This window comes from Trematomus bernacchii, unplaced genomic scaffold, assembly GCF_902827165.1.
Source record: "Trematomus bernacchii unplaced genomic scaffold, fTreBer1.1, whole genome shotgun sequence".
Taxonomy (NCBI): Eukaryota; Metazoa; Chordata; class Actinopteri; order Perciformes; family Nototheniidae; genus Trematomus; species Trematomus bernacchii.
Genome location: NW_022987528.1, coordinates 350,615 through 366,574, shown reverse-complemented (window position 1 = coordinate 366,574; position 15,960 = coordinate 350,615). Strand labels below are relative to the sequence as shown.

General features: G+C 39.5%; 2 protein-coding genes and 1 long non-coding RNA gene across 3 annotated transcripts in view; 2 read left to right on the top strand and 1 right to left on the bottom strand.

Moving 5' to 3' along the window:
* The first annotated feature begins 5,709 nt into the window (after positions 1–5,709).
* Positions 5,710–7,776, top strand: LOC117475252 (interferon-induced protein with tetratricopeptide repeats 5-like). The gene is made up of 2 exons (XM_034121431.1): positions 5,710–5,888; positions 5,967–7,776. The coding sequence occupies exons 1-2, from the start codon at positions 5,881–5,883 to the stop codon at positions 7,258–7,260; spliced, it is 1,302 nt and encodes a 433-aa protein (XP_033977322.1). The 5' UTR covers positions 5,710–5,880; the 3' UTR covers positions 7,261–7,776.
* A 4,764-nt stretch (positions 7,777–12,540) lies between these two features.
* Positions 12,541–15,960, top strand: part of LOC117475104 — a 38,626-nt gene continuing 35,206 nt past the window's right edge. The window contains exon 1 of the long non-coding RNA XR_004555141.1: positions 12,541–12,694. This is a non-coding gene — a long non-coding RNA (uncharacterized LOC117475104). The remainder of the gene's footprint in view (positions 12,695–15,960) is intronic.
* Positions 12,834–15,741, bottom strand: LOC117475090 (hydroxycarboxylic acid receptor 2-like). The gene is made up of 3 exons (XM_034121194.1): positions 15,430–15,741; positions 13,910–14,309; positions 12,834–13,555 (listed from the first exon to the last, which is right to left on the bottom strand). Exons 1-3 carry the CDS (start codon positions 15,564–15,566, stop codon positions 13,142–13,144), a joined length of 951 nt encoding a protein of 316 aa, XP_033977085.1. The 5' UTR covers positions 15,567–15,741; the 3' UTR covers positions 12,834–13,141.

Here is a 15,960-nt window from a genome sequence, read left to right as displayed (position 1 = left end):
CTTGTGGTCTGATTCCACAACAGTGTTGACGTGGTTGAAGTCCGAGTCCTGCCGGTTCAAGGTCTTCGTTGGCGCCCGCGTAGCTGAGATACAAGAGCTGACAGACAGGAAGGACTGGAGGTACGTTGATTCCGCAAGGAACTCAGCAGATGACGTGACACGTGGTAAGAAGCTGAAGGAACTCATAGCGACCAATAGATGGAGCCAGGGACCCCCCTTTCTCCTGCTGAGTCCAGACTCGTGGCCAGAGGATCCAGCCGTTCACAAAACAGAAGATGCCTCAGAGCTGCGCAAGTCCACTTTCTGTGGAGTCACCGCAGTAGCATCAAGTCAGCCTATTGCAGACCCCAGTCATCCCAACTCCTGGAAGGAGTTGCTGGAGGTGACAGTGCTGGAGCTGCATGGGGCGGCCAAATCCAACGACCCCCCCTACTGCTGAAGACTTCCGTCAAGCTGAGCGGTTGATCCTCCAGAGGGTTCAGAGGGATAGCTTCCCACAAGAGTGCAGCCTACTGAAAGCTGGTAAGCCAGTTCTTCGAAGCAGTCGACTCCTCACTCTGTCTCCGGAGTTAGATGAGAGTGGAGAACTCATCCATGTTGGAGGAAGACTACGTCGGGCAGAAGACCTGGGAGAGTGAGAGTGAGCTCATAAGTCGCCGCCGTTGGAAACACTCCCAAGTTCTGGCTGACCACTTCTGGGCTCGATTCATGAGGCTCTACTTGCCGAGTCTTCAAGCTCGTCAGAAGTGGCAAGCTACACCTGCCGACATCAAAGAGGACGCTGTGGTGATGATCGCTGATCCGCATCTTCCAAGAGCCCTATGGCCCATAGGGACAGTTGTCAAGACGCATCCAAGCAGCGACGGACATATAAGGTCTGCCGACGTGAAGATCAAGGAGAGAGTCTACACCCGGCCAGTTGCCAGACTGGTGGTCCTCCCTGCACTTCCATCTGGAGCAGATGAGGACAGTTCTACTCCTGCGATCACATCCAAGCCTTAGGACCTTGTTGCCTTTTATTGATGAGCAAATGTATTATATACATTTGTGGGCGGCTGTAGAAAAGGCCCCAAAGTTATAGATATTGATATATATATATATTATTTTATTATACAGAGTTTATACCTGTTAAGTTGTGCCTTCATAGTGGGGAGGGGCTAACCCATGTGTTTTGGGTGACGTCATACATCAGAGGGTAATGTGCATCAGTAGTTGCAGGAAAGTTATGCCGTATTAACCTTCGTCTTGTGTGCGTAAATGAACGTGAGTGTTTGTCCACAGTGCTGCCTGTTATGTTGTTCTACACTTTATTATTATTGTGATAACTTCTGTGCCGATGTGGCTTAATGCAGAGTCTCCGTGCTCATGTGATCTGTGCATGCTGCGTGCATATTTATGATGGCTGCTCATTAAGTCACTCGTCAAATGAGTCGGCACTCCTGTCTAAAAGTTAGGGGTATATACACCGTGTTGAGTGGCACAGACCTATTATTAATGTAATGGGATGTAGTTTATGTGGATAAATGTTTATGTGGCGTTAAAGGTGAGATATTATGTGTTTAGAGTTCATTTATTGCTCCGCTACTCGGCTACCGGAAGTAGCATGTCTGTAGCGTTTCACAATAAGAGCATCGGCTGCCGCTTTCCGCCAACCGGAAGTAGAACGTTATTCATTAGCGGTAGCTTAACTTTGAATCTCTGCGTGTCCCTGACCAAGAGTGTTTGACATTATATGTTAATGTGTTTATGATTATAAGAGAAGGGAGACATGTTGTATTATGTCTAGATTATTATTTCTATAGGGTTTGGCAATATTATGTATATTATGTATGTATGCATAAGTTATCTTATATTGATTGTATTTTGTTTATTTCCTTTATAGGAAAAACCACACACAGACAAATATCTGTATGTCTGCTTAAATAAGTAAAGAAGTCAAGCCTCATCTTAGCTCCTCATTTCCTCTATTCTGGACCTTTGGCCTTAAGTGGTGTTCTGGCCGACACACCTGGGTGAACCTAGTGATAGACACAAAACTAGTGCCAACACTGAGTTATCTCTAACTCTCCACTACAATATATAAAGAATAACTGAAAAATCTCTACAAAAGACCAATACACTACAAAAACAGAAACTTATTGACATCGGTAATATACATCAAAAAGGCTTCAAATGTATTCAGTATTGTATGAACATGTTTTAATTGGGGTGTGGACGTCACATCCTCTAGGGGGGTCCGGGGGTATGCCCCCCCCCCCCGGGAAGAAATGTTTGAAAATGTAAAGTAAAATGCTTCAATCTGGTGCACTTTGAGCACACATTACTAGAGACTAGATCTAGGGGGTACAACTCTAAACACCCATATGAAAAAGATCGGTTTACATTTTAATAATCAAATAAATGTGAACATAACCAATAACCACAGCCAATAACAAATAAATGTAACTTATTTTATTTTTGTTGTTCATTCATATCTTATTTTACCTAGTTAACATTTATTTATGCATATTTTTTTATCTCTCAAGTTTTAAACGATATGTTTGGTTTACTGTCCTATAGTATACATTGAAATGATTTCAAACCTGTTTATCCAAATAATTATAAAGGAGTGCCTTGGAAATATTTGTTTACATAAATTGCATTTATCTCTCTTGCTCGCTCCCACGCCCACTTTGGCTGTGAGCTGCGGGCGCCTGATAAGCCAACACCCCCCACTTTCATCACTTACAGCGCCCGTCGTACAGGGCAAATGAAAAGTGTAACCGGGGTGAAAAGGGTGTTACATTTACTTAATTATGAATGTTGTTACATCAAGGCTGAAAATTAGGATGAGCGCAAACGCAGCGCCCCCTCAGATCTGGCGCCCTAGACGATCGCCTATGTCGCCTATGCCTGTACACCATGCTAAATGTATGTCTGCATAAAGCTGAGTTATGATCGGTCATAATAACACACATCATTTGGTGATGATTAAATAGTTTACAGTGAGATTTACTCCCATACTTTTGGCCATACTCACGCAGCCCTACAAATGAATTGAGATTTGCACACAAATGTTCTTTAGCAAGTGTGCAGAGCAGTGTTGACTTAAAAAAGTAATTTGAAGGTTGGATATTTGTAAACCTTTTTTTGTGTATATATATTAATAATTTAAGATGTAAATGAATTCCAGTTTATTTGTAGTACTTTCTATTTTTATTGTGACATTTGGTGGCATCAATGTGTGCATTTGATACAGATAATGGAGCAGTTGCTTTAGGGCCACAGTGTATATCCCTTAAGGTCAAATAATGAGATCCTCGACCTCCGCCCCCCTCTCGCACCTCCACACAGAGCCCCCCCACATATCAAATCCCAACTTAACCCCTGGTTGTGACCAGCTATGCAGGCCAGTCTCTAAAGACTTTCCAAGGTGTAAAATGCTGCTGCTGGAGTACTGAATGGAAGTAGTGCTGATTATCATGTCTACCATCCTCTTAAAATACTCTGTCCAACAACATGTCTCATGAAGAAAGGTGTTTTAATGCTTATTAATAATAGCAGAGAAACATGCATTCTTGTACTCAGGAGGGGACATTGACAGAGGATTACTCAAAAAGTACACAGTAAAAGTACTTCATAGTACATGTGGGAGTAGTTTCACTATACTGAGTCCAACAGGATCAATCTCACGAAGAACTAATGGCAAAATTCATTTTTTTCCTTCATCGAACTTTGTTCTCAGGAGGGGACATTGACAGAGGATTTTTTTTTTTAAAACAACACAATGGAAGTACTTCATTGTATTGTGGTAGTAGGTGTAAGACTACTGAGTCCAGCAGTATCAATATCATTAAGAACTAAAGGTAAAATTGTCTTTATCACTCATCAAAAATAGCAGAAAACATGCATTATGTACTTTGGAGGGGACTTTGACAGAGGATCAGGGCCGTCCCTCCCTACAGGCAGATCAGACGGATTCCACTTGAATCTGCTCAGCATGCCGTGTGTGATTGTGGAAAGGTGTAGTCTTGACAAGAAAAAAGACAATTCCTGGTAAAAAAAACGCCCATGGACACTGCCCAAAAGACTGGGCATAACTAATGAAAAGAAGAAGTTAGAATCTTCTAATCAGTTCTGATACAATGATAATAAATGTGTGCACATTTCTGTGTTGAATGTTTTTTTCAATGTTATGGTTAGCAGTTATTTTTAATAAGTAAATAAGTAAAAAATCTGTTTAAAAAAATTTAAAAAATTATGGGCAAATATCCCATATTATATTGTATACAAGTCTCTAATGAGTGACATATATCATTAGCTGAGGTTGTGCTGATGTTTGGGATGTGTAAAACTGGATTATACTGTAAATAAATGACAATTTATAAGGCAAAACACAGAAATATACAAAAACGGAAATGTCCTATGTGGGTCTCAGAGGGTTAAAGTTATCTTTCTTTAGTTGAATATCTAAGTTATTCCTTGCCTTGAAAGGAGCATTACATTGTGCTGCTGGCATTCATTACTTTTTCCTTCTCTCTGTCTGTACCTGTGTACTCTCACGTTCCGAATAACCCAGCTTCCCCAAAATTTCTTTTTGGTGTCTATCTACGCTGGGATCCTGAGTCGTGGCTGATCCTGAGTCCTGATCTGAGTCCTGGATCCTCTATCCTGAGTTCTGGATCTGAGTCCTGGACTTCGAGTCGTGGCTGAACCTGTCTCTGTGGTCCTGCCTGACTCTCATCATACTACTTCCCTGATGGCTCCCACAGGATTGTTGACATCCTCGTGGATTCATCTTTTTATTATAGACACATGCATTTTCAAACATTTGGACTACCTATGTTGTAAATGTATTATCTCTTCGATTTACACACGGCATCTATTGCACGTCTGTCCGTCCTGGGAGAGGGATCCCTCCTCTGTTGCTCTCCCTGAGGTTTCTCCCATGTTCCCCTTTAAACTCTGGGTTTCTCTGGAAGTGTTTCCTTGTACGATGTGAGGGTCTAAGGACAGAGGGTATCGTATTGTCATACTGATATTCTGTACAAACTGTGTAGTCCACTGAGACAAATGTAACATTTGTGATATTGGGCTATATAAATAAACATTGATTGACATTGATTGATTGATTTCTGAGCTAAAAGCTAACATTGGCATTGATTTGCAACCTTGTTACTAGAGTAAATATAACATCTTTAACTAAATTAAATGTGTATGTATAAGTTAGCATAGTCTACATGTTTAAAATGTATTATTGTATTTTCTTTTTTGTTATTGGCCCCAGGGAGCCTAAGTATGTTAAGGTTGAAACATTTAACCATTTTTCTCAACAATGAACTCAAAATGAACACATTTAAATTATAGTTAGATTAAGAGGTAAAAATACATTATTAAAATGTATTTCAAAGTTCTAGTCCACCATTTAGGGCCGTTGAAAATCAACAAATAAAACATGTAATTTAATATGTACCATTGATGCCTGAGCTGGCCAAATCAATGTGTGTTTACTACCTGTTGTTCTCAAATACATAACAGAAAATTAGGAAATAGAGCGTTCATTTTTCAAAAGTTTTGACGTCTAAATGTCCTCCAATTCTGGAATGACCCTTATAGCTTTAAAGAGAAAAGAAGAAACACTTTGCCCACTTGAACAGAAAATGTGACGCAGTTTAATGACTCTTTAATTTAGTTTTTCAAATGTGGAAACGAAAGATAAGGCATGTTTACCCCCACCCCTCTGACATTTGTTTTATGTGTGAGCATTTAAAGCTGCGTTCTCAATAACATCCCATCTTTCACAGCAAAACAGACACTACACATTACTAACTTTATACCAGAGCATCAAGAGCAAAAACCATCCAAACATTTACAGAACTACAAAGCTGAGGAAACAGCTGAATGATGAGGTGAGTAGCTGATTCTGGATTTCATCATAAAAGTAAATAAGTTTTTTAAATATGTTTTACTTTGTTATTTTGTATTAGTGCTACTCAGAGTCAAACACTGGTGTCCAGACTGGAGGCCCTGCAGTGCCACTTCACCTGGGATCTTGACCTCAGCAGGTCCTTACTTTTACGTTGTAGGGACAACTTGTTAAACATTGGCACCAATGATGGAAACCCCTGGCTGCGTCACATCTACAACCTGCGAGGGTTCATTCAGTACAAGCTGGGATCCAATAAAGAAGCCCAGGAGTCCTTCAACAAGGCTACAAAGGCCTTCAGCCAGATCAAAAACACAGATGAGGGCCCCTGGTTAGTGGTGAACTACGGGGACCTGGCTTGGCTGCACCACCACCTGGGAGACCAAAAAGAGAGCGAGGCCTACCTGTCAAAGGTCGACGCCCTGAATAAAAAATACCCATCTCCATCCCAGGAGGAGCTCCACCCAGAGACCTACGCTGAAAAAGCCTATGCGCTGATGACGGTCAGTGGAGACAAAACACTTGTTGTAGATTACTTCCAGAGAGCCATCGAGATGCAGCCAGGCATACGAGAGTGGAACACTAGCCATGCCTTAGCTTTAATGCATGCTTCTGAGCACAGCAGGACAGGGCTGCTGGAAGAAAACATCTTGGAGAAAATGAGAATTGCCCAAGAACAGGATCCAGAGAACTTGTACCTTGCTGCTCACAACCTTGATCAACGTGCTATGAGAGGAGAAAGTATTCAAGATGAAGCACGTGAGTTAGCCACAAAGGTTTTGAGAAGTCCTGTCAGCAGCTACAGTGGTTTAAAACCATTGCTATGGGTTTACAGAAAGTATATATCTGATGATGAGGCCATTCATTTGGCAGAGGATGCTCTGAAGAACCATCCAACTGAACGTTATCTGAAGAGATGTGTTGCACTCTGCTACAAATGGAAGATCATTTTTTCCAAGGAAAGTCCAAAGAAAAGCTTGCTAGACAGAGCAATCCTTCTCCTTGAGGAGGTGATTGCTCTTTACCCTCATTCCTCACTTTTGAGGAAAATAGAAATTGCAGAAGTATATGCACTGTCACGTGATGATCAGGCTGAAGCTGATCAGATATATCAGGAACTGTTAGAGTTAGGTGAAAAAGGTGTTTTGGAACCTGCAGACAAACAAATGCTTTACTACAAGTATGCACATCATTTATATTTCCGTAAAAAGGATGGCAACATGTCAAAACAATATCAGATGAAGGCGGCAGAGATACCGCACCAATCCTTATTTCGTAAGAAAAGCATCAAAGTTCTGAAGAGAAGCAGGGACAGAGAAATAATAGATTTTCTGGCAAACCTGCAAGAGCCATAGTGTTCTAAACAGCAATGGTTTGAAATCCAAGCAGAAGATATGGCATTAGTAAAAAATAATCTGTACATCTTCATACATTTGATTGGCTGCAAATAAGAAAGAAAACCGTTTTTCTTCTGTTGGTCGGGTAATACACAAGGCAGCAACACACATACTCTGAAAATGTAACATACATTTTTCTATATTGGTTTTAGACTTTCATTGTCAAACAGACTTAAATGTGTTATATTTTGAACTTTCTTATTTGCAGGCAGGTTTCAACTATGCTTTACACTTTAGTAGCAGACAAGCGCTATTTAAAATACAAATTAGCTGAGCACTGTTTTTAGGCTGTGTCTTATTTGTTAAATACAAAAACGATGAAATATACATTATGTTTGCTAATGGTTTCTTTGAAAACTAAAACCTGTTAAGCAACTAGTGTTAATTTCGTCAGCTATTTTTTGATTTAGTTTTAGTCTTAGTCCTGTGTTAAATTTCCTTTTTAGTTTTAGTCATATTTAGTCACCTTCATCCTGTTTTTATTTAGTCAAGTTTTAGTCGACTAAAAGTCTGAGCATTTTAGTCTTATTTTAGTCAAAGAAAACTAATTATTTTAGTCTACTTTTTGTCAATGAAAACTGTTGAGTCTTTTTTAGTCATCAGATTATATAGAACATTTCAGTCAAACTAGTCTAGCCAAAACCAATAATTTGTCATTTTAGTCAAAACTTATTTCACAATAAGATTATATCTTGTCCTTATTTGATGAAAAACACAGGTTGAATGATTAAGAAAGCAGCTTTGCAGAGAGTATCTGGTCAGGTTTGTGGTGTTTTTACCTGCTGTGTTAAGGCTACATTGCTTCCCTTCTGATAATCTGATCCCCCCCTGATCCCCCCCTCCCAGTGAGCTGTGGTGTTCCACAAGGAAGCATATTAGGTCCGTTACTGTTCCTAATTTATGCAAATGACATGTCATCAGCATGTGACTGCAACTTGTTCCTGTTCGCGGACGACTCAGCCCTGCTGGTCTCTGACAGGAGCAGATTGCAGGTTGAAAAAACCCTCAGCTCCGAGCTCGGCAGAATCTGCACCTGGCTCGCCGATAATAAATTATCATTACACCTGGGTAAAACAGAGTCCATTCTCTTCGGTTCGAAACATAATCTCAGCAAATCCGACGACTTCTCAGTTGCAGTGGGTGACATTATTGTCACAAGTAAGAAGGAAATTACATACCTAGGATCTATTCTTGAGGCAAACCTCTCCTGTGACAAAATGGCATCCAATGTAATAAAAAAAGTCAATCAAAGAACTAGATTCCTATACCGGATCTCCTCTCTGGTAAACAAAAACACCCTGAAAACTCTGGCAGGAGCACTCATTCAAGGGTACTATGACTATGCTTGCACGTCATGGTACCATAGCACCTCCAAGGCGCTAAAAATAAAACTTCAAACATCGCAAAATAAACTGGTCAGACTACTGCTTGACCTTTCATCTAGAACCCACCTCACCTCTGCCCACTTTGACAACCTAGGATGGCTTAGAGTAGACGACAGAGTACAGCTACTTGCAATGGGCCTGGTCTACAAGATCCACTACACCTCTATGGTACCCATGTACATGTCAAAATTCTTCCCAAAGGTCAAGGAATACCATGATCATAACACCAGAGGGAGCTCCACAAATCATGTAAAACCCAGATTTGGCACAAAAAAGGGGAATACACGTTTCGCAATTATGCCACATCAAGGTGGAACGCTCTTCCCACAACTGTAAAGGAAAGTAAAACTATACTTACCTTCAAAACCTCTCTTAAAGAGCACCTTCGGGGGAAAGCATTGCAAAACTGGCCCCGGTAATGGTACAAATCTCAACCTGTCGTACAATGGACAGCTTCCCCCCCCCCATCTATGTATATACTCGCATTTTAGACTCTGTTACTAACTGTATATCTGTAGACTTGGTATGTCTTAAATGTCCGGTTAGGATGTATTAGAACGAAATCTAAAATGAAAATTGTAAATAAGCCATCTGTATGTAAAAAACCACCTGTATGTAAATTGTAAATAAGCCATCTGTATGTCAAATATGTCTTATATGTCTTAAATGATATGATGAATTGGAAATGGGGGACCCTGATGTAAACAAGACGAAAGTCTTTCTCTGGTCTGCATCCCCTTAACAATTGTATGTTTTGAGCTGTACTGTACTGTACCCAATATACAAGCTGTTAATAAACTTTTCAATCAATCAATCAATCAATAAAACAATGCATTCGCTTTTTTTCTCCCCCTCATTGTAGCGAAAATGGGCCCAAATATCGCATAGTTTCTTTCTCCCAAGCAGTGGTGGCGTACCCCTAGATTCCACCGGGTCCGTCTGACCTCCCTAATGCATCCAAGAGGAATGTTTCACTTTGACAGAACCAATAAACAAACACAACACAGATTCTCTGCCTGTTTAAAAAAAATGAAAGCTAGAAACGTGAAGCAGAGGAAGAATGATGTCACACATCCTCTGCTTGAAGGAGCTAGTCTAGGAACTTGTCCACGTGCAAGTTCAAAGTCTATAACAAAATAAAAGAGGTTCTAATATAAGAAACTATTTTTATATATAGGCCTACACAACATAATCTATTCTAGGGTTTGGTCTATAAACGCTACCTGGAATTTGTTTAAGGGCCAAACCAAACTAAAAGTGGAAAACAACCGGGATGTATTACAAAGGCTTGGATTTGTTTTTAGTTCAACCAAATGAATTTACAATGGTAATTATAGGTGCTAAACTCCAGCAGCGCATTGCCAGAGCGCTCGAAACATGGAGGGCAGGTCCGTGTCCCTTCTCAGACCTTGGGCATAGATGCGAGTCATCTGAATGAACAGGCAGAGGGAAAGGATGACACCCTGTGGCGAGCATGTGTGTGTACAATGTTTCTAATAAACTGCTATTTCCTAGGACTCTGTTGTCTGTTTGTTAAAAAATCTTCATACATGGAATAAGACCTTGGTCTAGATTGAACTGGGTGTCAATTGGTAGGAATGTTGAATTCAGAAACAAAGCAGAATCCTGGCTCTTCTCAATAAAGGTTCATTCCATCTTGTTTTAATTTGATTGTATTTAAACTATAATTTTAAATAGATAGACTAGGTCCTAGGACATACTGTACTAGTCCCAGAGCTGGATCGTAAGAAAGTACATTGACTCAAGTACTCTGGAGTCGGTGTACTTATTGAAAACAAGCTACAAAATGTAATACCTTGGAAAATGCCGTTTAATACCTTTTAATACTTTTTAATAGCCTTCATTTTCGCTAAATTGATTTATCAACTTTTAATACTTTTTAAGACCCCGCGGACACCCTGATAAAGAATGCACAAATGTGTTTAATCGTTAATGTCAGATATGTACTAAGTACATACATTTGTTCCTGCTCAAGATTAGATTCAACTTTATTGTTATTGCACAGATTACAGGTACTGAGACAACGAAATGCAGTTAGCTTCTAACCAGGAGTGCAAAAAGCAGTAAGTGAAAAGTAATGTACACAATCTACAGAATAAAATATAGAATGAATTGAATGATGAATAAACAGTGAGGGGTATGAGTATGAATACACTATACACAGTAGCCTATGAGCAGTATTCGTATTAACAGTCTGTATGAATATGCTAAAATAGGCCTATATAAAGTATGAAAACGGTAAACAGTGCAAGTATGGTATAACATATATTATAGATGTTCATTTCATGATGATAAACATTGTGGAACAATGATGAAAAATGTGCCTCGAATGGAAGTGGCGACGTAAAACCAAAACTGACACAAAACAACAACAAACTTTTGCAGAGCCAATTGGAGAGTTTCATCACCAGCACGGGGTAAAAACCACCAATGAGCGCTCAGCTCGATATACCAGCAAGTCGTTTCCCATCAAGCATTTCGCTTCTGCAGCTCGTGGAGAGAAACTGCTCCTCCTCGCTCGGCTACCGGCGTCTTTGTCCCGCGACGGTCTGCGTCGGTCTCGCTCATCTCAAACAAGCCTATTTTCTTTTGGGGGCAGGGACGCGGGAAGTCAGTCAGAGTTGGGGGTGCGGCGTTACAAAAGCTGTAACAAAAAAAGCAGACGTTTGAATTTCTGTGACGTTGGCAAACATTCTAAACTGCAAAAAAGGAGGAAGAGAAGAGTCAATAAATCAACAAATAAAATAAATTAATACATTAATAAGCATATACATACATAAATGAAAAAAACGGAAACATTTATAAAAATTTGTAAAAATAAATACATAATAATAATCCCAGTTTTTCAAAACACGTTAATAATCATTTTATCTTGAAGGGTCGTACCGGAAGTGAGTTGAATAAATGTTTGTGTCCTCCTCTCCTCATTTCACTTTAAGGGATTAAGACTAGGTTGAATTCAAACTATATTTTCATGGAGTGTTTTTTAATCGCAATAAAATAGGTTGTAACCTTTATATATACAGTCTATGGTTGTAACGGATAAACTGTACTAACGGTCAACTTCACTCAACGGTCACAACGGTAACTCAGCTGGGACCCTCAAGGTAACTATTTTTTTACGCGAACCTTAAATAATATATGCTGCTTTTCATCAAATTTCATTCATTTTTCTTTACCTGAAGTAAAAAATACTATGTTTGTTATTTATTTACGTAAATGTGACATTTTAAAGATTAAGGGTTACTAATTTTAAGCTAGTTTACATTAATTTATAGCAGTTTGAATGTAGTTTGGTTTTCAACTGACAGGAGTTTTGAAATACTCCGTTTGAATAATTTAAAACAGTCATAGTTTTGCAATTTTACTGTTAATTGATAATTAAAACAAATACTTTCCCCAAAAGCCAATAAAAAAAACCGGCAGGTCACTCACATATGACTTAAGCTAGCTATCTTTTGTTAGCTAAGTCACTGTAGTTTACCACAGCGTTAAAGACATTTCTTGATGTCACAATAATGCCTGTTTTATTCCTAGATTTAAATCTAACAATATTTTGTGGTTTTATAAAAAAACAAAAACTTTTTAACCCGTTTTGTCGCTGCCTATTTGTTCTTTTGCATTATGCTAATGTTACACCTTGACAAAGCTAGCTGCACCTCACTTCCACTCAGATATGTAACTGATATTTCTGGCAGGAATATTAGTTTGGTTTAAAAACAATATATATATTAAAAAGTGGAAAACCATTCTAGATTCATTTGGTTTGTCCCATGTATTAGATTAATTCTGAAAATGAAAACACAGTATCATGGCATTTTAATGTTTTTAACAACTTGTAATATTTGCAGATGGTGACATTCAGATGAATTCAATCTTGGAATAAATCAGTCTTCTGAAAACTGAGTGAGTGTTGTCCAACGATGTCTGCAGATATACAAATGAGGAGAGCAAAACTGCAGACCATAAATCCGATCATGCAACAAGTATGTATTTGTTTTCAGTTTTACACCAGATCTCAATGAATTAAGGAAAAAGTCCATTACTGAACACTTAAAAACAGCTATGGATGATGATGTACTTTGCACCGCTCTTGAATATTTTTTAAGATATGTTCTTATTTTCTTTATATTTACAGTAGACTTAGAATTGAAGTGAGTTTGGGAAAGAAAACATGGGTTTTGGTGTCAATTTCTCAATCAAAACACGGAAGAAAATGAGTTTCAAAAGAAGCAGACAAGTATATTTTAATCAGCGTCAGTAAAACAAAAAATCTTCAGATGAAACCATTCAACTTAATTGATGAGTCAGAGCAGAATTAACACTGCACAGAGAAGTCGTCTATCCATGCTTTGTTAATATTTGGCTGTTTAGACAACCTGACTGGTGTTTTTCAGTGTCCTCAGGAATTTCTTAGTTAGAATTCGTAATTACTATTGTGGTTGTTGTTCCAAAGCCAGTTCAGCTTTCAATAGTTTCTTCTTAAGAAACGTTGGACAGAAGGTGGAAATGTAAGCATCTTTAAAACCCGAGATACAGAAACAGTAAACCAGCGGGTCCAGAAGGCAGTCGATGTAAGACAGCACCATGAGGCTGTCGTACACCTGAACCACAACGTTCTCTTCGTCCTGGCACTTCATCAGCCTGACGGCCAGCAGCACCGCTCTGGCTATAGTGCTCGGCAGGAAGCAGAGGGCGAACACGACAACGACAGATATGACCACCAGCACCGCTCGCCTCAGTTTGGTCTTCTCGCCCACGGTCTTCCTCCGCAGCCGGTTCACAATGCGCACAGTGCAGTAGACGAGGATGATGAAGGGGATGAGGATCTGCGTGAAGTAGACAATCTAAAAAGAAAAGTGACTTTGAGTTAGACAGCTCATACAGATACACAGTTCTTCAGGGTTGAAAGCTTTAGTAAGATTGGTTCTCTAACATTGAAGTATAAAATGGCCGTAATTATTAAGGCCTTTTTGTACATTGCATAACTAATATTAACCCATTGACAGACATTCACACAGAGGCTGCCATACAAGGTGCTACCTGCTCAAGGAAACTAACATTCACACACTGTTGTTGACCATCAGGAGCAAATAGGGCTGAAGTATGTTGCCCAAGGTCGGGTCGACATGTTTTCTGTATCCTGAGCATCAGGCACTGCGCACTAAAGCAAATCCAAAGAAAAGTAACTAAGACAATACCTCTCTAAAGAGGTCCGTCACATCGTTTAGAAAAGTTTCATTGCTCAAGCTGTTGCAGCACTCGAAGGTGTTGACCATAGTGGGGATGGTGAGGGGCAGCAAGAGAACCCAGATGAGGATGGAGATTTGAGGCGTTTTCTTCAGCACTTTGACAAGGTTCCTCCTCCCGAGATGAACCACATTGAAGTATCGGTCGATGGAGAGCGTGATGAGGAAGGCGATGCTGGCCCCTCGGTTGAGACACAGCAAGAAGTGCATCGTCTTACAAACTTCTTTAATTGGGCTGCGTCTCTGGCCATGGCGGTAATGGTAAGCCTTGGCAGGAAGACAGACCATCAGCAAGAAGTCCGCAAGCACAATATTGAACGGGAAGATACTTTTGTTCCTCCAGAACTTGTACCTGAAAGAGGAAGCCATTGGCAAAACAGTATTATTTTGCGGTTACTGGCTTTATTTTACAGAATCCATGCACAACTCTAGTCTGACAGTTCTGACTGAAGCACTCTGCTTAGTGTTTAAAACATGAAGACTTGAATAAGAACTATTGTGCAGAAATCTTCTATCGGCACATTGATGCATGTTTTAATGCAGGAATATGAGTTTTGTGTTATTGCCGTTTTTTAAATCTTTTTGCGATGTATCATTTAATGGTGGCAACATGCAATTGTGCATCCTGCTGATTATCTCTAATCACAGCACGCTATGCTCTACAACTTAATCAGTTTATCTCAAGATTAGCAGACACGGATCATCTGGTTAAAACTGCACTTAGTGAGAAGTCAATTTGAATAAAGTATGGTTCTTATGTGTCGCAATTTCACTGTTTTAAGTACAGCCTACCCTAATACTTAATAACATCCCTTTAACATTGATGTTTTGATTGTGTATTTCTTTGTTTAATGTTTAGTTTTTTATTTGCTTGCCTTTTTATGCCTGTTTTTAAATGCCATTTAATAATGTATTTATGCTGTATTTGTTCTTAAATGTCTTTTGTTTTTATTTTGTACAGCACTTTGAATCGCCACGTGCTGAAAAGGGCTATATAAATAAAATTGCCTTGCCTTGATGTATTCGTTGTTCTTTCTTATCTATCAATCCTTTTAGTGTGTATTTAGAGCACTCTGGATGGTGATTCAGTGTGTTAATGGAATTGATTCATTGACTCAAAGCTAGTTGTATGAATCTGTTCCTGCAACCAAACAGGAAACACAGCGGATCATTTAATAAACCAAGAAACAACTTGAATTGGTCACAGTAGATGAGAAGCTTTTCAAAACGATGTAAACATTTTAACTTTGGCATAATTAATAGTAGGTCAAAGTCACTTGGATGTGTCTATCTATGCTATCCCCAAGTGACCTCGTTGACTTTTCTTTGGAGGCGTATTAGTGTCTGAATCACTCAGAGAGGCTAAAGACGGGAAACACCAATCTGAAGAATCACGTAAACAAGTTGAACGTTTTCCCTCACTTTTGAAAATAGTAAATAGTCATTAAAAGAGAGATTGTGTTACTTCATACCTGAAGATGAAGATGTAGAGGACCGACAGGTTGAGAGGCAGACCCAGCACGTACTCCACAACCATCACCCAGGAGAGGACTTCATATGTGAATCGATTGGGAGCTTTGCAGCGGTCAATCGTTGAATTTACATACATGTTTTGGTGTGTGAAAAGAGCCCTTAGACCTAGAAGTAGAACTTGGTGTCAAAGTAGTCCTTTTTTCTGCAGTTTCAAAGGATAAGGGTTGAAGGTGTTTCCAAGCAAGTTAAACCCTTTTTGTTTTGGAGGTGGTAGTATCTGCATTGGACCCAGAATCTTCTCCTTAGGCCCTTCACTGTGATCCGTCAAATTCAACAGCCCGCTTCTTAGATCCTTACAGCGATCCTGGAGCTCTTTTAAGACTGTAAGCCCTTTATTTTGAATGCGACTACCTCTCAGAAAATATTTGATGTCAGTTAGAGGTGTGGTTTAAAGAAATTAAACATGTCTCGTAACAAGTTGCATAGCATTTTGATCAATCCGATTAAAGAGATAAGAGAAGGTGACATGC

Coding starts and splice junctions, on each gene's coding strand:
- LOC117475090 (XM_034121194.1), bottom strand. CDS start 15,566: ATGTATGTAAATTCAACGATTGACCGCTGCAAAGCTCCCAATCGATTC. Junction 14,310..15,429: donor CTCTACATCTTCATCTTCAG/GTATGAAGTAAC, acceptor TTCCTCTTTCAG/GTACAAGTTCTGGAGGAACA. Junction 13,556..13,909: donor TGACGGACCTCTTTAGAGAG/GTATTGTCTTAG, acceptor TTTTCTTTTTAG/ATTGTCTACTTCACGCAGAT.